Source organism: Petaurus breviceps, unplaced genomic scaffold, assembly GCF_028583685.1.
Source record: "Petaurus breviceps papuanus isolate PSGF00001 unplaced genomic scaffold, PetGlider_PUasm1.0 490, whole genome shotgun sequence".
NCBI classification, from domain to species: Eukaryota; Metazoa; Chordata; class Mammalia; order Diprotodontia; family Petauridae; genus Petaurus; species Petaurus breviceps.
In genome coordinates, this window is record NW_027186352.1 from 26,020,062 (window position 1) to 26,040,520 (window position 20,459).

General features: G+C 46.8%; 1 protein-coding gene across 1 annotated transcript in view; it reads left to right on the top strand.

The window, feature by feature from the left end:
* The first annotated feature begins 11,079 nt into the window (after positions 1 to 11,079).
* The window catches only part of NRBF2 (nuclear receptor binding factor 2), a 28,497-nt gene continuing 19,117 nt past the window's right edge, over positions 11,080 to 20,459 (top strand). The window contains exon 1 of the mRNA XM_069101863.1: positions 11,080 to 11,243. Coding sequence (XP_068957964.1) covers positions 11,214 to 11,243 — 30 coding nt within the window. The 5' untranslated portion in view covers positions 11,080 to 11,213. The remainder of the gene's footprint in view (positions 11,244 to 20,459) is intronic.

The window sequence follows — 20,459 nt, forward strand, 5'->3', positions numbered from 1 at the left end:
ATCTATCTATCTATCTATCTATCTATCTATCTATCTATCTATCTATCTATCTATTTCAAGTTCCACTCTCTTGTATATTTTTAAAAACCTGTTTCAGAAGGGCTAATACTTAACAAATGAAGCTTAGCTAAATTATTTTTTTAATGAATTCATTATTACAGAAAGCACATAATTCTGTGGAATCATGTGCTATTACCTAAGGCTGCTATTACTTAATTGAGGAATGGCTAAACAGCCTAGCCATGGCACCATGAGCAGGAGCCATCATTAGTCACATGGCTGCTGTGTCTGATGGCAGGGGGCAGAACAAGAGACAAAGCAGAGAATCTGAAGAGACTGATTTCTGCTTTTTCTAAGTGTAAGGTAGGGGCTGATTTTAAGTTTTTTTTCCATAATTTTTCAGTTGTGTCTGACTCTCCCTGGCCTCATTTGGGGTTTTCTTGGCAAAGATACTAGAGTGGCTTGCTATTTTCTTCTCCAGCTCATTTTACAGGTGAGGAAACTGAGGCAAACAGGGTTGGAAAAGCTGGAGAAAAAGGAGCATAGAGAGCTAGTTGAAGCATGAAAGAGTGGGGGGGTGGGGGCTCTGATGCTTACATGCTTATGATGGGCCCGTGGCCAAAGCCCTGATATCCTCTGACCCTTAGCCTCTCCACTCACAAGGTGGCCTCCAGACCTGGACACATCCAGCTCAGCACAATCAGTGGCAGAGATCAAGAAAGAACAAACACAAAAGCTGAGAAAGCAGCCGGGGCCCAGGTACAAACTGCCCCGGAAGAGTCTGTGTACGAGTTTTGGCATGGGCACAGTCCCCCTAATGCTGGGGTGGAAGAGGAGGGCCCACCCTTCCCTAGTAGCCTCAGATTTCCTTCCATATTCCTACCTGAAGTCTTGAAGCAAGAGAGACTGAGCCAGGAGGCATCTCAACCACTGGTGTGATCATCCAGGAGAGGATCGAAGCCATACCAAATGCCCTAGTTCTTTCATCCCTGGTCACCCCACAGCCAGAAGCAGACCCCACAGCTCTCACACGGTTCTTGGGGACACGTCCCACAGGGTGACCAAGTTAATCATTTTGTCGTTTTGGTTCTGTGTTCTATTCCCTTATTGAGGAATATTGACCATATCTCATTAGGGCCAGAGTTCTCTCTTATTTAATCACTGTCATTTCTGCTTCTCCTCCTTCATACAGGGCTTGTTACCCTGTAGGCCAGGGGTGGGGAACCTGCTGTAGGCACTTAAATGATTATTGATGACAGATTTTAGGACTGAATTTAGAGGCCATCCAATCTAATTCCATAATTTTATACATGTGAGCTCAAGCCCCAGCCATGTACTTTACAATGTTTGTAGCCCTGGACAAATTAACTTTACAGGGCCTCAGTTTCCTCTTCTGTAAAATGAATGCCTGATGACCCATCAGGTACTGTCTAGTTCTAAATTTCTTGATTTTCAGCTTCTGATATCCAGTTAGCAATCATCATTTACCCTCATGGAAAACAGACCTTGATCATTGTAGAAGCATTTAGGACAGGATGGTGAATTAACTTCAATCAGCCATTCAACAAGTATTTTTTTGAAGTACTTAGTATCTGCCCAGCTGGAGCTTAATAAATGTTTATTGAATTCAATAATGATCACCTTGTAGCAGAAAAGCCGGAGGGTCTATTTCTCCATTTCCTTTGTCCACCGAGTTTTCCTAAAAGAAAAATGAGCTAAACGTGAGAATAAGGAAAATGGCCATCACGGTATTGCACAGTTGGTTCAGGGACCATCAAATTTTAGAGTTAGGGAGAGAGGAGGCCTCAGCAGCCAGCACTGAAGCCTGGCCTCAGTCCAGCTCTGCGGTGAAAATTCTTTGGCCTTCGACCTCAAGTCATAACAAACTCCCTGGTTGCATCATCCTTCCTGCAGTGGCTTCTGAGCTGACTGGGATGTGTGGAAGTAAACACTTGGGCTGGCCTAGAGTGTGAGGTGTCGGCTCCTTTCTTTTGCATTTGAGGGCTGAGATAGCTGCAGGAGGGATTCCTCCCAAGCAAACTCAGGTCTCCAGAGAGGAATGGGAAGGGCTGTGAAAACGCCAAGAAGCCAAGCATTAGGGATGGTCTCGGGAGCAGAGGGAAGGTTCTATGTGCCCTGGTCTATTCTACCTTTGGTCTATGGTGCCATTGGCTACTCTTGTCCCACGGCTGCCTTAAGCCCACCAAGATGGAGTCTCATGCTTCAGCTATTGTGGGAAGGGAATAATACCCTAGAGGGCCCTGGGTACAACAGGAAGTGTCCAAACATCAGATTCTGGGATCCTGGCTACTTCAAAGAAAGCTCTTTAAGAGGAAGAAGCAGGGGGTGGCTAGGCGGTGCAGTGAGTAAAGCGCCGTCCCTAGAGTCAGGAGAACCTGAGTTCAGATCCAGCCTCAGACATTTAACACAAAAAAAAAACCTAGCTGTGTAACCTTGGGCAAGTTACTTAACCCTAATTGCCCTCCAAAAGGCAAAAAAAAAAAAAAAAAGAGGAGGCAGGAGGAAAAGTTTTGCCAGAAAACATGAGGAAGGAAAAGGGGAAGGAAGGGGAGGGAGAAAGCTAACATTTATATTAGCATGTCTCATGTACCTGGCACTGAACATTTGACAATTACCACCTTGTTAGGCATGGCAGAAGGGGCACTGGCCTTTGAGTCAAGAGTCCCAGGTTCAAATCTTAGCCCTGTCTCTTCTTAGCTGAGTGACCCTAAACAAGTCACTTTACTCTCTAAGGATCAGTTTCCTTACTCATGTAACAGAAATAATAACCCTTGCATTATCAATTTCACAGGGTTGTTGGGGAGGGGGAAGGTATTGGATTTGTCATTTCACTGACACAAAGAATTCCCAAGTGAGGAAATTTTCTGGTCCACAAGCCAGCACATTCTCCCAAACTAAAAGCTTGCCTACAACACTAAAAGATTAAGATGATTTGCTTAGGGTCACTCATTCACTCGTTAGAGGCATGACTAGCACACACAGGTTCCTGGCTCCAAGGATTATTCTCTATACAGAACAACCCCATTTTGAAACATTGCAACAGCATGAAATCCCCAAAGAATGACAGAGCTATTCAGGCTACAATTATTTCCAGGTGTTCCTCCCCAGCTGATTTTGTGCCATACAATCCTAGGAATCATGGCAGGGCCTCAGGGTCACCTCTGGAGAACTGGCCTTGGAGCTCCAGGGAAGGCTAGGGGAGGGAGGGCTGCCCCAAATGGACGGAAAGGCATTTCTAACCCATCTGCTGTGCTCTGAACACTGGGAGTGCAAATATAGAAGCAAAGCCCTTTCTCACTTGGTCTTAGATTTTGGGAGGGGAAGAGCCTTTGAGTCATTTTGACAAATAACATTCCCATTCGATTTGGAAAGTGACAGGGACGGTGAGCTGAGCCACAGGGACTGAATTCCCATGGAATTGCTCATCTTCCATAAGCCCTTCGTCAGACCTTCTCTTCCATGCTCTGGAAGCCTCCCTGAAGCCTCTTCCCATGTCATGACCCATGGCCACAGCACTTGAACCAAATGGGCTAACAGAGACTTAAAGCGGTGTAAACGCTAGTGATAAGGCCTAGCTGGCGCTTCATCAGAAGAGATCCCTTCCTGCACCATTACTGATGACAAGTACAGTCTGGTTTGTGATGTGTATTCCCGGTCTGTAGTGCAGTACTTGGTATGCACTAAATGAATGGTAAGTCCTTGTTGACTTGAACTGAAGCGAATTGTGTGTCAATCATATTTGGGAGCCAAAAGGGGCCTGCTGATCCTAGGCCGTAGGCCCTTTATCTTCCCATCCTATTTAGTTCTTCCCTGGGCCACCTATTGGCTGTTTGTTGCTCCTGCCTCTCTGGATGATCACCATCCATCTACCTCCTAGACCTAAGCACTGCACTTCTGGAATCCATTCCCCAAGCCCTGAGGAAGTTAATCCCTTTGCCTTTGGAATCTTCAGACCTTCTCCTAGGGCCCAGCCTTCTTGATTGGTGACTGGGCTACTTCAAACTAGCCCACTGAGTGCATAATCAACAACCTCCAGTCAGCCACCTGGGCCTTCTAAGCACCTGCCTGCCATCCCTCATGGACCATTCCCTCTTCCTTTCCCCATCTTGCTCTGGACATCATAATCAAAGCAACACCACCATTGCTCCTGGAAAAGGGCTTGATAATAACTGCCTTCTGGATTAAGTCTCCGCCCCTGTAACTTTCCAGATCAAAACTCATTTGCATGGACACCATTCCACTACATGGGTTGTCTTTGCCTATTAGCATATAAGTTCCTTCAGGGTAGAGACAGTCTCCATTTTTGTTTTGTATCCCCAGCCCTCAGCCTTGTGCGGGTACAGAATAAGTGGTTAATGAAAGTATTTTCATTCATTCGTTCATTTGGCTCACAGGTAATTTTGCTTTTTGGGAGTCATTTTATTTAAAATAATGCTTATATTTGGTGAACTGATGCTGATACCTGCTGCTGTTCCACACTTACCCTTCTGCATCCTCGACCTCAATACTAGACTTCCAGTATCAAAGATCTTCAGGATTGGGAGACAGGAAGAAAATGACAGCTGTACCCAGACATCTGAAGAAGGCAGGGAACTTGGAAGAGGCAAGGAGCTTGGTGGAGGTGACCTCCCTTTTGGTACTCTGAAAAGAATGGAAATAGGCCAGTCCCATGATTCCAGAGGTAATAACTGGGCACACAGGACTATGTCAGGACCCCCAATGACTCTCTCCAGAAGCCCAGTTTCAGAGCCACTGAGCTAGCCTAGGATGAATTGTTCATTTGACAAATGTTTCCTTTTGGCCTGACCTCTCTTAAGTGTCAATTTACTGGATGGGAAACTTGGCCTCCTGTCTCCTGAAGACTGCTAGGCTGAATCCTTGCCCGGCTCTGCTCACCCCCGCTTCTGTGGTAGTTCAGATCTGTGTTAAGAATGCCAGAACCCCCAGGGATCTCACTGGCAGCCTCCTCAGATGTCTGGCTCTATCCAGACCTTGGTCTGTGATCCGTACTTGATAAACAACCCTACATGACCATACCTTAGCTTATATCTTTTGGCATTAATAACCTTGAACCTAAGAAAACTAACTCACCTCCTTGGTCCCAGTTCCCTGGGACCAGCCAAGGGAGAGTGGCATATCTGCTGTGACTGGCTTTCTCTATGTCACTTCCAGAGGGCTGTTAGGTGGAAAAAGCCCTATGTCAAAATGCCACCTGTGACATTTACTAGAAAGCTGTTTGAATTTAGGCATGTTCTCAGGCAAGATTCTAAGGCAAGAATCTCCATTTTCTCATACCTTTTCCTGATACATTTTTTTGGCTAGTATTCATAAGGAGCTTTTGAACGTATATTATCTTATATGAGTCTGTAAGGTGGATGCTATTTTATCCTCATTTTACAGATGGGAAAACTGGGGCACAGAGAAGTTAAACGTCTTGCCCAGGGTCACACAGCTAAAACGTGCTGGGGCAGAATTTGTGCTCAGGCTTTCCTAATTCTTAAGTTTACCACACAGGGTAGTTCTGAGGATCAAATTAGGTGCCCTGCAAGTCAGAAAGGCCCTGAAGGTCAGTAGTTCTTCTCTTTCCCCTTCTCTTCCTTCTTTCCTGTTCTCTTCTTCTTCTACTTTATAGAGGCAGCAGTTGTCACAATGCACAGAGCACTGGGCCTGGAGTCCAGAAGACCTGAGTTCAAATCCTGCCCAAGATACTTACTAGCTATGTGACCCTGGACAAACCCATTAATCAGTTTTCTCAACTGTAAAATGGAAGCAGTAAGTAATAGCACCTACCTTGCAGGATTGTTGTGAAGATCAAATGAAATATCTGTAAAGTGTCTGGCATAGTATAGTAAGTGCTAAATGATGTTTCTTGCTTCCCCTTTTCTTCTTACTCTTTCTCCTAATTATTAGTTCATTCTTTTCATCTTGTTTGATGGAGTTCAAATAATTATACCTCACCTCCATTTGCTAGCCTGGAAAATGGGGATAATATCGCAGCCACACGGATAAAGTGAGGTTCAAAGGGTTAGGGTTTTAAGAAGCACCAACAGATCCTGCCTGCTCTGTACCATCTCCTGCCTGGTCTCCAGCCTCCAGTGGATAGCGGGCAAAGGAGAGGAGTGGAAACAGGGAGGGGGCCTCACCCTCTTCTGCTTGCTGTGGGAAGAGAAGTATCATTTCACCATAGCAGCCTCTTGCTGCTGAGTCGAGAGGAGAGTTGAGGCACCATTCCATCAAGTTTCTAGACAGATCTCCTGCCTTGGGGAAAGGAGAGTATCACCAGGCTTTTCTCTCCAAGTTGTTGCTTCCTCATTTAAACTAGCCAAGGCTTTGAAAGGATTCCACCCTGAGGTCATTTATATTATTACATTGAAAATCTTCCTTAAAATTTCCCTAAGAAACTCCATCCCTCCACCCATCATAGCCTCCCTAACCCAGTGAACCCCAAGCAATCACCCTTCAAATCTGAGTCCTCATTGCCTGATTCCTTATTTCAATTCTCTTCAATCCACCAGCCCACCTCCCGTGTCCCAGCCTGAAGCCACCCAGCTTCCCCTGCATCCTCTGGAATGCCTGATCAATATGCAGCAAATTGGCTTCCATTTTATTATTCCCTTTCCCACTCTTTCTGTCTTCTGGTTCTCAGACAGACCTGGTCCCTTCCGATGATACAACCTCCTTGGTTCTCCTTTCTCACACTGGTTGCACTTTTCTCATTCCCCTGGCTCCTTGGTGAAGGCAGGAAAATGGGAATACTTCTTGATTAGCCTTGCCACTCCCCAGCTCACCCCTTATCTACATCACTCAGTAACCTCTCTTCATTTGATGCTCATGAAATCCGTATTTACCACTCAACAAGAATCCTAGCAGCTTGTTTATAGACCTCTAGAATAGTCTGCTTCTGGCCTCAATGAGTTAAATATGTGACCCCCCTCCCCTCCAACTCCTGTCCTTACACTAGGGAACTTCAATATACAGATTTATCCTCCTTCAAACACCTTAGGGTTCCTCAACTTGTTTCCAGTGACCTCCTCCTCTATCCCACATCACAAAAAAACAGTCATGTCCTTCATGTTGCCCTCATCCACAAATGCACACTTCCATGTTCGTGAACACTGAAATTCCCTTATTGGATCATGATCTATTTGCATTCTACTTTTTCTTCTGCCTTACAACCACCAACCCATTCTTTGTCCATACTGGGACCTTTGATGCCTTTACCCCTCAGTTCTCTCCTAGGCCCTCAGCCCTGTACTAGCTACATTCTCTTTTCCCCAATTTGAACTTTGGTGAACCATTAAACTCTACATTGTCTTTTTCTCTGAAGTCTCTTGCCCACTTATATATGCCAGTTGACCTCTGCCAACCCTCAGGCTTGGAGCACGCCAACCTTCTGCTGCCTTTACTCCTATTCCGAACAAAGGGGGAGAATGTGTCTACTACAAATTTACATTACATGATGTCAACTGGGCTCTCCTCTCTTACATGTATTCATGCTCCCACTTACCAGAGGCTCTTCCAAGCCTCCAACCCCTCCCCTCTCAGCTGAGCACCCTGCCTCATGTTCTACTGAACCTGAAGCTATCTGCTGAGAGCTTACTCTTCTCGCCTCATATCCCTCAGCGCCTTCTACTGGCTATTTCTCTACCAATATGCCCTTCTCCCTCATTCTCAAAAACCCTCACTTGATCTCTCCATCTCTGCTAACTTCACCCCATGTATCTCCTGCTTTTCGTGGCTAAATTCCTTAAGAAGGCTGTCTACAATAGATGCTTCCATTTCTTCTTCTTTCACTCTCTTCTCTACACTCTGGCTTCTGACCATTCGACTGAAACTGTTCTCTCTGGAGTTGCCAATGATTTCTTGTCAAATCCAATGGCCTTTCTCAGTCCTCATGCTTCTTGACTTCTCTCCAGCATTTGACACTGCCAATCACCCTCTTCTCCTATCTGACCCCTTGTGCTGCATTTTTGTCCAGGTCGTGCCTGCTAACTATGGGTGTCCCATAGTGAGCATTCCGTCTTTCTCTTCATCCACCCATCAATCCCCATCTACCATCTCTCTTCTCTTCTCTTTCCCCCTATATCCAATAATCCAATTTGTTGTCAGGGCTTGTAGAGTTTACCTTGACAACATCTCTCAAATATACTTTCTTGCTGTTTGCCTAGTACAAGTCTCTCCTCCACTCCAAGCTACCCCTACTAAGCCACCAAAATTATTTTCCTAAAGTGTGAGTCCAAATATGTCATCCTCCATTCAATAAACCAGTGGTTCCCTATATATTTCCAGGAAAAAAAATAAAATCTTCAGTTTTGTGTTCAAAGCCCTTCCTAGCACCCACCCCACCCCACACACCTTTGCTTCTACCCTCTTCCTCATCCTCAGGTTCTCTTGGATCCACTGACACCGGCCTCCTGGCAATTCCCCAAACAAGATACTCCATCTGCTAACTCTGGGCATTTTCTCTGGCAATCCTCCCTCTGCCCCCACCTCTGTGCCCGGATTGCCCTCTGGTCTCCTCCAAGTCCCACCTTCTACAGAAAGCCTTTTGGAATCCCTCTTAATTCGAGGGCTTTCCCTCTCTTGACACTATTATTTCCTGTTTGTCCTGTCGCTAGCGGTTTGCGCGCTGTCTCCCCCGCTGGGTTGAGAGCTCCTTGAAGGCAGGTGCCGTCTTTGGCCTTTCTTTGTGGCCCCACTCTCTTGCTTATCTTCGGTCTCCCCCTTTCTCCATGTTTGCTTCCCTACTTAGGACTCAAGGCAGTCTGCCCCTTCCATGAACTGCTAGGCTGCAGCTGCAGAGACTGAACCTCCTCCCTTTTCTAGAACACAGGAAGGGACCTGTGGGAGGATGAGGTCTACACATCCACTTCAGAAAGGAGGGGCATAATCAGCTTTGGTGTCATGCCAAGCACGGGTCTAAATCGGGCTCGAGTCAAGCCAGGGCTCAGCGTTGTTCTGAGCGAGCGTGGTCTTCCCTCCTTCCAAAGGGGCACTAGTAGCTCAGGCGGTTAATTTCCTTTCCCTTCTAGGGATGCTCCACTCTTAGCATCCTTCCTTCATTCCGAGCTCTCAGGCTTGCCAGCTGGCTTTCTGTTGGGTATCACAGAATCAGAGAATGTCAGAACTGGAGAAGTTAGAGATCATCTTACCCCTTTATAGATATGGAAACTGAGGTCCAGAAGAGTGAAATAATTTGCCCATGATCACACAAGGGCGTGGCCATGGTAAGATTCAAATCCATCAAGCTGTCCCTGCAAGGCCTTTGTAATTCTGAAGACTTGGAAAAGTGAGCAAGGTAGTGATGGCTGTGAGGTATAGAAATTATTTGGGTTGTGAGGACCAGTAAAATAATAGATTTTAATCTTGAAGAAAACTTGGGAGATCATCTTCTCAAACCCCCTCATTTTGTATTCCAGGAAACAGACCAGAGGAAACTGAGATTTGAGGAAAGAGAAAGGCCTAGTCTAAAGTCACATACCTTGTGGCAGAGCTGGGATTTAAACAGGAAACAGGTTTTGTAACCTCTAATTTGGCCCTCATTTAGTGTTGATAGTTGAATGGTGAGATTGGCTGAATCTAAGAAAAGGATTTAAATGAGGCAGGAAGCAATAATAAGGGGAAACTGGAGATGATTCTCCATCAGAGCGTTAACTCTTCCATAGCAGGCAATGTTTTTTGCCATTCATTACAGACCCAGTGCAGTCCAAGTGACTAGTGGGTGCTTATTAATTGATTGTGGTGATCAATGAGAGAAAGGCAATTAATGGGGTGATAGGCCGGTGAGTGGGGCTGGAGCTGGTCTCTGGGTGGCCCCGGAAGGTCATGGTATGAGGTGGAGGACAGGGTGGACTGGCCAGTCAGCAGGGTTTGGGGAAGGGTGTTTGGTGGTCAGCGGGGTAAGGGGGCCGTTAACAATGTGTTGACAATGGAGCTGCACTGGGGACACACAATAGGCGGACCTCAGAAGCAGTCAAGGGGTGGCCTGAGCGGCCGCAGGTCACACCAGGGCATGAGGTCACTGGCAGTCGTGAGGCGGTCCCCGGGTCATCGGGCGGCCGGGAGTCCGCGGGGTATCTGTACAAGCGCCCCCTTTACAGATGAGGGCACTGAGCCGGGCCGCACCGGGCCGCTGTCTCGGAGGGCCCACCGGGTCTGGGGCAGGGAGGGAAGCACGCACGTCAGGGAGCATTAACCTGTCCCGGGCGCAGTGTCCGGGGGTCATGCGCTCGGGGAGCTGTTTTGGAGGGGTTGGCAGGCCGGCCTCAGAAAGGCCTCCGTGGCCATGGGAGGGACCTCCTGAGGGCAGGAGGTGGTCGCCCGGGATCAGCCGGGGGTGCCCCTACTAAAGGAGCCGACGGGCCAGGGACCAGCCCCGGGGTTGGGAGCGGGCGAGGAGGGCAACGTCCAGCGGGGATGGGATGGCGGCAAGTCGGGGCTCCGGGGAGGGGTGTGTGTGGGGGGGGGGGGGCAGGCTCCCAGCAGGGTGCCAGGCGGCTACACTGGGTGGACTGCCCCAGCGGGCCGTAGGCTGCAGGGCGCGGCGGGGGGGGGGCGGTAGGCATAGCGGGCAGGGGCCAGCAGCGGGGCCGCACGCGGCCATGAGGCGCTCCACGACACGGGGTGCGCCAGCGCTGGGAGGGCACGGCTCAGCGGGGCTAAAGTGGGGGGCGCTCAATAGGGCCCGAGAGGGTCAATGGGAGATGGGGTGAGAGGGGAAGGCGGTTTGTGGGCCAGGGTGGGAGGCTGCTCCGCGGGGCGGACGTCGCCAAGTCCGGATGGGATCCTGCTCCCCACGTGCCGCAAGGCCGGACTCCTCTGGCTCCTCCCCTCCCCGCTCTCCCAGACCGGCCTCCACGAAGCTCTCGCGAGATCGCGGACGCGGAACGGGACAGAACGGGAATCGCGCTAGGGATGGGGGATTCCTCGGCCCGCCCACTCTCGCGGCTTCTGGCGTCGGCGGCGTCTCCTGCGCGTGACGTAAGCACGCCGCGCACGCGCGGAGGGGCGGGCTCCGGGGGCGGCGGCGGCGGCGTCTGACGAGGGGGAGGAGGAAGCGGCGGCGGCGGCGGCGGCTGCCGTGTTGATCCGGCAGCGGCGCCGACCCGGCTCCCGGGCTCGTCCCAGCGCTGCCCTCCCCTGGCCCTCCATGAGCCGGGGCGCCGCCGCCGCCGCCCCCCGCCCCGGCGTCTATGGAAGTGATGGACGGTCCCCTCAACCTGGTGAGTGCGGCCCCCGGGAGGGGGAGGGGGAGGGCCGGGGCTGGGGGTCCGCGGAGCCCCTCCCTTCCCCGGCCCGTGGGCCTCCCTGTCCCCTCTGAAAGCCGCGGCGTCGGGCCTCCCAGGCCTCCGCCCGCCCTCCGGACTCGGTTTCCCCCGCTGTAGAAGGGGAGTACGCAGGCTCCGAGCCCCGCGGCTGCGCTGGTCTGAAAGTCCCTCCCCGGCCTCAGTTTCTCCCCCTGGTAGAAGGAGGGACAGGCCCCGGACTGGGACCCCAAGGTCCGAGTGTGGGCAAGCCCCGAGTCCCGGGGGTCGCGCCCGCCACAGTGGCAGCATCCCGACACCCCCTGCCCGTTCCGCGGCCCCCCAGCACCTGCCCCTGGCAAGTGCGGCTCTGCCCCGGCCCCTGGGGAGAGTGGCAGAGGGAGCGCCGCGGCCGGACCTGCCCGGTGTGTGCGGGGGGTGGGGGCGCTTTCTTAACCCGGAGGTGATCATCGGAAAACTTGCCAGCAGCAGAAGCGCGGTCCGGCCGGGATCCCGCGGGCAGACGGGGCAGACGGGGCAGAGGAGCGGCGGGACCCGAGCCCGGGGGGCCGCTGGGAAGCCTGGCCCTGCCCGGGCGCCACCTGAGCCTGCCGCGCCCGGCTCTCCGAGAGCGAGCGAGGGCAGCGCCGGCCCCGGCCCGGCCTCGTGAAGCGCCCGGAGGGCTGCCTCCAAAGAACCGAGGTCTGGGTGCGCCGCACAGCCCGACACCGGCCAGCTCCAACGGACCCCCTGCGGCTTTGAACGCGGCCGCTGCTGGTGTCTCCCGCGGACTTCTCAGGGCTGAGACTTCCCGGGGACGTCCTCAGAAACCACGGGTCCTTTACAGAGTTCTGTTTCAGGAAGTGAGCACGGCCTGGTCATTCATCGAGGTCCGGGGTCGGCCTTGGTTACAGCCTGCCCCGTTACGGAGCCTGCCTTGCCAGGTCAATAGACCATGAGGCACAGCATGAGCAATGTGGGTGAAGTGGCACAAGCAAATCTGGTGGCATTTTGGAAAAGTCCTTCCCTTTTTGTAGGAAGCCCAGAATATTGTCCGATTAGAAATGACTAAGGAAGGTTTGGAGCTAGAGATTTTGTTTTTATCATTTTTGAAATGATGTCCACATTGGATACAAGTCACCAATAGAATCACAGACCTGGTATCAGATACCCAAGGCGTCATTGATAGAGACAGAGAGTAAAAGACATGCGTTCTCCATAATCAGCATTTATTTGAGAGCACGATGTGTGATGTCAGGAATTCTTCTAATTAGGTATTGGAAAGTTTGGTTTCCAGCTTAGTTGATTATTGGAGCCTGACCTCACTAACAGAAGTATTTTTTAGTGGGGCTTTAGGGTGGTCAGGATAGGCCACATGGGAGGGAATAGCTTTAATGTTTTTTATTTCATAATAAAATACCAGTCACCAGCCCAGAAATGCTACTCAGTTTTAGAGAGCTGGAACCAGTCTGTGGTGTGTTGTGATGTAACATGAGGGAAAAGTGGTCAAAGTGTACAACGTAAAATGACAGTAAGGCTTACTGAGTGCCTAGAATATATAAAGCCACTACATTAGTCAGTACTTAATCAGTGTTTGTCACATTGAGAATGTGAACTTCATGAGAACAGAAATGATTTCTTTTGTTTTTGGTCTTTGTCTTACCAACCCTTAGCTGCGTGAATTCTGGTTGATTGATTCTTTTTCCTCCTTTACACCTCGAACCTCCAACCCAGACTTTAGGAAGGAATGCTTGGTTCAGGGAGCATGCCACTGGTAACTCTGTTTCTTTTGATAATGGTTATTCCTTATATTCCTGATACGGGTTTAGAGATGACCATTCCATTTTAGTGGCCTTAGGGGTGCCATTCCATTTTGTGTCCTGCCCCTGGAGGAAACTACTGAGAGGTAGGGTCAAGATTGCTTAAATGCTGAGATGTTGGCATTGGGTTGACATCGGGGAAAATTCCAGGGGTGGGTAGTTTTTTTCTACTAGAGAAGCAGTAAGTTTGTCCAAAGCTGTTTTATAAGAAGCTTTGCAGTGATGAGTCTGTAAAGCATTCCTCCTGTAAGTTTGGTAAGAACTAGTTCCCATTTTTTATAGATGACAAAATATAGGCATAGAGAAGGAAAATAATTGCCCAGGTCAATGACTCATCAACACATTATGGATCATAAATTTATTTGGACTCCCTGACCTTTCCTCCTTCATTTTTTTCAAGCTCACTCCCTGATGCACAGGCTAATTTTAGTGTCATTCCCATACTGCCAAGGGGTCCCAGATGTGTATCAGATTAGTAGGTACTATTTATTTATTTATTTTTTTTTAAGCAATCAAGGTTAAGTAACTTGCTCAAGGTTACACGGCCAGCTATTTCTGGGTGTGGTGCTGAGCATCTGAGCCCGGGATTCGATCTCCAGGTCGTCCCAACACTGGAGCCGGTGCTCTTACTCGCTGTGCTACCTGGCCACCCCTAGTAGGTACTATTTAGATCAGAATTTAGTGTCAGAATTGATTTGGCTCTTTTCAAGTTGGCCGATGGAATCTGCAACCCTATTATGTTATAGTATACTTAACATAGCATTGAGCAGAATGGGTTTGAAATATTCTGTTAAATATGGCATTCGTGTTATGACTACAGATCTTTATTTCTTAAGTCAACAGAAAAATAAAATGTACTGTGATCATCACTTAGTATCATGATGTCTCTCTTTTGAAAAAAAAATAGTTATCTATTCATCTTTGTCCTTTGTGAAGAAAAAAAAGTGGGTAGTAATACTAATTCCAGCAAATTCAGTAAATGTTTATTGAGCTGTTGGTCAAGATGCTACTTAGGATAAAAAGATGACATCTTTTCCCTCAGTTTTGTATATCTTAGATTCAATATAGGAGATAAATTAAAATGTATGAGAATTATAATCACTAAGTATGACTACATGTCAGTTCTGGAAGAGCTCATCTCTGCTCCCTCAGGTCATTGCCTGCCAGTATGGGAGTGCATGGGGGCAGCAGGCAGACTGCCTGCATCCTCTTCTAATGAGCACTTAAAGGCTGAGTCAGCTGAGATACGAGGTTATGGTTGGACAACCATGGATAACTTCAAAGGATCTCAGAATTTAGAGCAAAAAGGCACTTTGAAGGTTATCCAGTCCAACTTCCTCATTTTACAGGTTAGAAAATTGGGGTTCAACAAAATCAGATGATTTGCCCAAGGTTTACACAAGTGTCATGACAAAGCCAGCATGTGGCAAAGGTCTCTGACTGTAAAGTGCAGTGCTCTTTGGATTCTCTAAGATGCTATGCTCAGTTTGTGCAGTAATTCTAACTCTTACTGTTAATTTTTTTTGCCAGAGATAAAAAGGTAAAGAACCTCTAAATTCTTTAATTAGTCCAGAGGTGGATTGATTTATAAGAGAAAGAGTTTAAAAGCAAGTTACCCAACCTCTAGAAAAGAGATAATGGCCTCTATTATTGACCTCACTGGCTTGTTAGGATCAGATGGGATAAAATGGCTGTAAAGCACCTTGTAAACATGACCAAGCTGCCTAAATGTCATCTGGTAACTACTACTGTTATTACTCATGGTCTGGCACCTGTTTATTTCCCACTTCACCTGAGGAGACAGCAGAGCCTATTTCTGCACAGGCCTGGAAAGCAGGATGGGCCAGCCTGTTCTTTTCCACTTCTCAGTTTCGAGTTGCCCTTTGGCAGCAGAGTTGCAATGAGAAATTTCAATTTTCTTAGGCTAACCGTGGCCAGCGAGCTGGCCCTTGGAGTCAGGGGGACTTGGATGCAAGTTTCGCCACTCATGCTGACTGTGTCATGGGGCATGCCACTTAACCACTCAGTGTCCCGGCAGAGAATCTAAGGCTTTAGCAGGTGGGTGCCAACTTCATGTTGTTCAGGCATTCCCCATACTGATGATGTCCAAATTGAGCAAAACAGAGCAACTTTTTCTTATGTTGGGCTTTTACTAAGGACTGTCCTATTCATCTGTTTCAGTCAGTTTTAGTGTCTTTTGATTACAGTGCTCACTATATTGGATACAAGTAAAAGTTCTCTGTGGCCCTTGCTCCGAAGAGCCATGGGTCAGATACAGATAAACGTATAGTTCTCACTAGCTGAATTTTTACACCAAAGCCATGCTCCCCTTTTCAGAAATCAAAGTGGTGCCAGTGGTGGGTAGAGTACTGGGTCTGAAGTTAGGAAGACCTAAGTTCAAATCTGATCTCAGAAACTTAGTAGATGTGTGACTCTGGGCAAATCACTCCTTGTCTGCTTTTTAGTTTTCTCATCCCAAAAATGGAAATAATAATAGCACCTACCTCCCAGAGTTGTTGTGAGGACCAAATGAGATAATATTTGGAAAGTACTTTGCAAACCTTTAAAGTGCTATGTAAATGCTGTCTGTTATTAAATGTCCTTAAAGTGACTCCTACTTACAATTTCCCTTACTTATTGCACTTTTTGAATTATTTTTATCATTTTTATCATGGGAGCTATCAGTTTCTGTCTCACTGTCACTGAGTAAAATCACTTGTGTTTTACATCTTTATTAGTAGTTTTTAGTAAATATTTTAACCTCTATGAACACTTTTTCTTTTCTTTAACTAGGTTTTGACCTGTGAAAGTCACTTAATCTTTCTGGGTCCTGGTTTCCTTATCTGTAAAATAAAGGACTGATTGATCTCTAAAATCCCTTAGAACTCTCAAAAATCCCGTGATTTCTGTAAAAGAAGTCTCTGTGGTTGTATGTCAGGTCACATGAAATGCTGTTCTTCAGCACTTCCCCATCTCCATCAAAAATATCTTAAACCTTGAAAGCAACATCATTATCACCATTTACTTAGGATTTAAAAACATTTTTTCTTTTTTACTTTGTGGAGAGGGTAAAGTAGGGCAGTTGGGGTTAAATGACTTTCCCAAGGTCACACGGCTAATTTTGTATTAAGTGTGTGAGGCTGAATTTGAACTCAGGTCCTTCTAACTCCAGGGCTGGTGCTCTGTTCACTGCACCACCTAGCTGCCCCTGCTTATGATTTTCAAAGCATTTTACAGAGATGTCTTCATTTGGTCTTAAACTGAATTTGTCTTCAGGCTTGGCCAGAGATGCAGCCTTTTGCTTGTTTAGAATTACAGAGGTTGAAATGACATTACCAGCTTTAGTCCTCTTGCTCGATATTATCTGTGGGTTTTTAAGCTATAGAGCACAGCTCCTGCCAGTGAGGAAACTGAGGCCCAGAGAAGTGAGATAACCAGACCTGGGATTAGAGCTGAGTCTTTTGACTCAATCGATGGCTTATTCCAAGCCTCTACAAGAATGTAGGCCATATGAGAAACCAAGACTTCCCTGGGACAAATTAATTTCTAACCCAACAGTTAGTGCAGAGTCTACCGAAGAAAATTAAAGACTAAATTTGGTGATATTAACTGCCTTGGTTTTTAAGAGCAAAATTCATTATCTGTTGATGATGCTCTGCTTCTTAATTTCTAGATATATCTCTCAATAGCTTTGTCATCTTCCCAAATGGCTATATTGCTATTGTTTTTCCCTTCCATCTCCTTATTTCCACACGTAGTTGGTACAGGCTACATGGTTTGCCAAAAAGAATTCTGATATAGCTTCCAGAGGCATAGGTTTGAGTCTTACCTTGGACATTTTCTAGTTATATGACCATGGGCAGGTCACAACCATGCTAAGCCTCAAATTCCTAATTTTTAAGGTAATACTTATACTACTATAAAATGCTATAGAGTGTGCTTTCATTATTACAGATCCCCTTTCTTCTCTCTATCTCCTGTCCTTCCCCACCTCTCTAGTATTGTTTCTGCCACTTGTTAGAGGCCCCATTTCATATTGCTTGAACTGTTATAAGAGGCTTCATTGTGAGTCTTCCATCTATTCTCTACATCTTACATCACACTGCTAGCACTGGTTCTGGAGAATATCTGGAACCAGGCTTGGAGGGGCTTGAAATGCCAAAAAGAGGAGGTTGCATTTGCTCCTAGAGGCCAGCCACATTTTGTTTCTTGGGTAGGAAAGAAAGATGGTCAGACCTGTGCTTTTAGAATCTCCCATCGGTGGCTGTGTGGAGGACGGAACCTTGAAACGGAGAATATTGAAGAAGGCAGGCTGTTTAGGGTAGTAACAGTGTGAATACAGTAAAGGGGGTGGGTGGGAGAGATGTGAAGTCCATAAGCCTTAGTGACTTACTGCATGTGAGAGGGAAGGGAGATCAAAGATGAATCCCTAGACTTCAGTCTCATTAAGCATTTCTAGCTTAGAGAACTCTCGAAACATAGTTGTCTCTCTGACTACCCACATGCCCTCTGATATTCTACAACAAGATAATTTGATCTAACATAGTCTTGATCGAGTAAAAGGTCACAATATGTTAAAATGCAGTTTGGAGTTAATGGTCTATTCTAGCTAATTGTTAAAATACAGTTATTCTAGCTAACAGAACCATAGTCACTCACTTAATCCTCAGTCCGTTCTTTGAACCCTCCTCTCCAGCCCTGAAAGGCGTTCTTCCCTTTTATCTATACCCTAATTCCTTCTAAATGGAAAAAGAGCGCTGCCCATAGTTAATAAACATTAAGCACCTGCTTTGTGCCTGGCATAGTGTTGGGTCTACGATATTTGGGCAAAGATAATTCTACTCATAAGGAGCTCATAATCTAATGTAAACACATGCAAACAACTGGACAGACAAGCTGTATAGCACAATCAACTGGAAATAATCAACAGAGAAAAAAGACTGGAATTAAGAACCTTGGCAAGGCTTCTTGTACAAGGTCGTTTTAGCTGGTACTAGAAGGAAGACAGGAAGAGAATTCCACACATGGGGAGCCGTCAATGAAAATGCATGGAGTCAGGAAATGGAAAGTCTTGTGAGGAACAGCTGGGAGGCTAGTGTCACTGGTTTGAAGAATACATGGGGAAGGAGGGGTGGAGGGTATAAGAAGACTAGAAAGGTGGAGGGGCAGGTGACAAAGGGCTTTGAACTATAAGCTGATTTTATATTTGCCCCTGGGTTTGATTGGGTTGGGGGTAACATGGTCAGACTGAAACTTAAGGAAATTCACTTAGACTGGGGTGGAAGGAGACTTGGGCCAGGCTGACCAGCCAGAAGGCTCTTTTTCTAGTCCAGTAGCAAGGAGATGATCTCTTCATGGCCAAATCTGATAAACTCTGCACACTCCTATATTTTCCTGTGTCATTTGACATTGACTAACACCCTCTTCCTGAGTGTTTTCATGGTACTCTGTTCTGTTCTCCCACCAGTCTAATTCAAGTTTCCTTTGCTTTATTATTATGGAGATCCTGCCCTCCTACCTGTTGGTGTACTTCAAGCTCTATCTTGGACACTATTGTCAAATTACTGGCAACTTAGAGCCAGCAGATAGAGCACTGGGCCTGGAATTAGGAAGACCTAAATTCAAATCCAGCCTCGGACATTTTTCTAGCTGTGTGACCCTGGGCAAGTCACTTTCCCTCAGTTTTCCTTAATACATTGGAGAGGGAAATGGCAAAGCACTCCAGTGTCTTTGCCAAGAAAACCCCACGGACAGTATTGGCATGCTGTGGTCAGCAAGATCATAGAGTCAGAAACAACAGCAATCCTTCTCAACTATTCTGTAGCATTTGATACTGTTCACCACCATCTCTTCTTGTAAACTCTTTCCTCTGAGTTTATGTGACACTTCTCTCCTTTGTTTGCCTCCTGTACCTTCTCAGTTTCCTCTGCTGGCCCGGTCCATGTCATCTGCTCTACTGTGAGTGGTCCCCAAGGTTCTTTCCCGGGCCATCTTCTCCTATACTTTCTCAATAACTTTATCAGTTCCCATGAGTTTAATAGTCTTAATGCGTATGACTTTCAGATAGCCAATCTCATTCTACCTGAAAACTTCAGATTCAGATCAGCAGTCGTCTATTGGATGTTTCAAACAGGATGTTCCAGAAACATCTTTAATCCAGCATATCTAAAATGAAATTATATTTCCCCCTCAGAATTCTGCCCCCACCCCCATTCCAGACTTCCTTATTTCTGTTGAAGTCACCACTGTTCTTCAGTATATCAGGTGCAGACCCCTCACTCTCTCAACCCACACATCAAGTCCAAAGCCAAACCTTGTCATTTGGTTTTACAACATCTCTTGCATCTTACCCCTTCTCTCCTTGCACAGAGCTACCACCTTAGTCCTGGCCTTCCTCACCTCTCAGATCATTGTAAGAGCCCCATAGTCTCTTTTGACTCTCATCTGTTCCATCTACGGCTACCAAAGTAATTTTTCTTAAATGCAGATCTGACTGTGAATTCTTTTTGCCTGTAAGAAAAACTCACACAACCTCCTTTCTGAGCCTCCTTGGTTTCTTTCCTGCCCTCTGAACCGTATACACCCTGCTTCATCTGTTTTCTTGGTACCTTTGCATTGGCTGTCCCCATGCCCAGAATATGTGCCTTCCCTGCCTCAGACATGGACTCTTAGTAATCTTCTGCACAAAACCTTTTTTGGTTCTCCCCAGTTGTTAGTGTCCTTCTTCACAGACTGCTTTATATTTTTGTATATGCCATTAAATAATAATTTTGTTAACTATTTAACTGTTTATTAACTTTATAGTGCTTTGTTACATGGCCTTGTTACCTACCCACCTTAGAATGTAGGGTCCTTGTGAGTAGGGCTCATTTCTTTCTCTATATTCTTATCTATAGCACCTAGTAATATGCTTAGAGCAATGATGGGTGCTTAGTAAGTATTTATTGGTTGATTAATTATCTAGGGAGAGAGTTTGGTGAGGAGCCAGGCTTGGAGAGGAGAGGATTTTTGTCTTGTTCCACCACCAAAGGCTCCCACAGTGCCTTGTTAGGGTGAGAAGTGCATGTTCTTTACACTTTAACTTTCAGTGGATGAGACAGCATTGTTCCCCATCACTTGACCACTCCTGTTCCCCTTTTCCTCTTTTATCCTTTCATCTTACTCAAGAAAATGCGCTTTTTCTCCCCTTGGGCAAATAGCAGAATATAACTCAAATGGAAGAAGTACAGTTAAGACTTGGCCTTTGGTTAGAAAAACTTAGCAATGAATTATTATTTTTAAAATCAGCAGATAGAAATTCAAAGTAGAAAAGTATTTGCCAATTTAAATTTATCTTGCTTCAGATTAAGCTACTTGAATCTAAGATGTGTCCTTT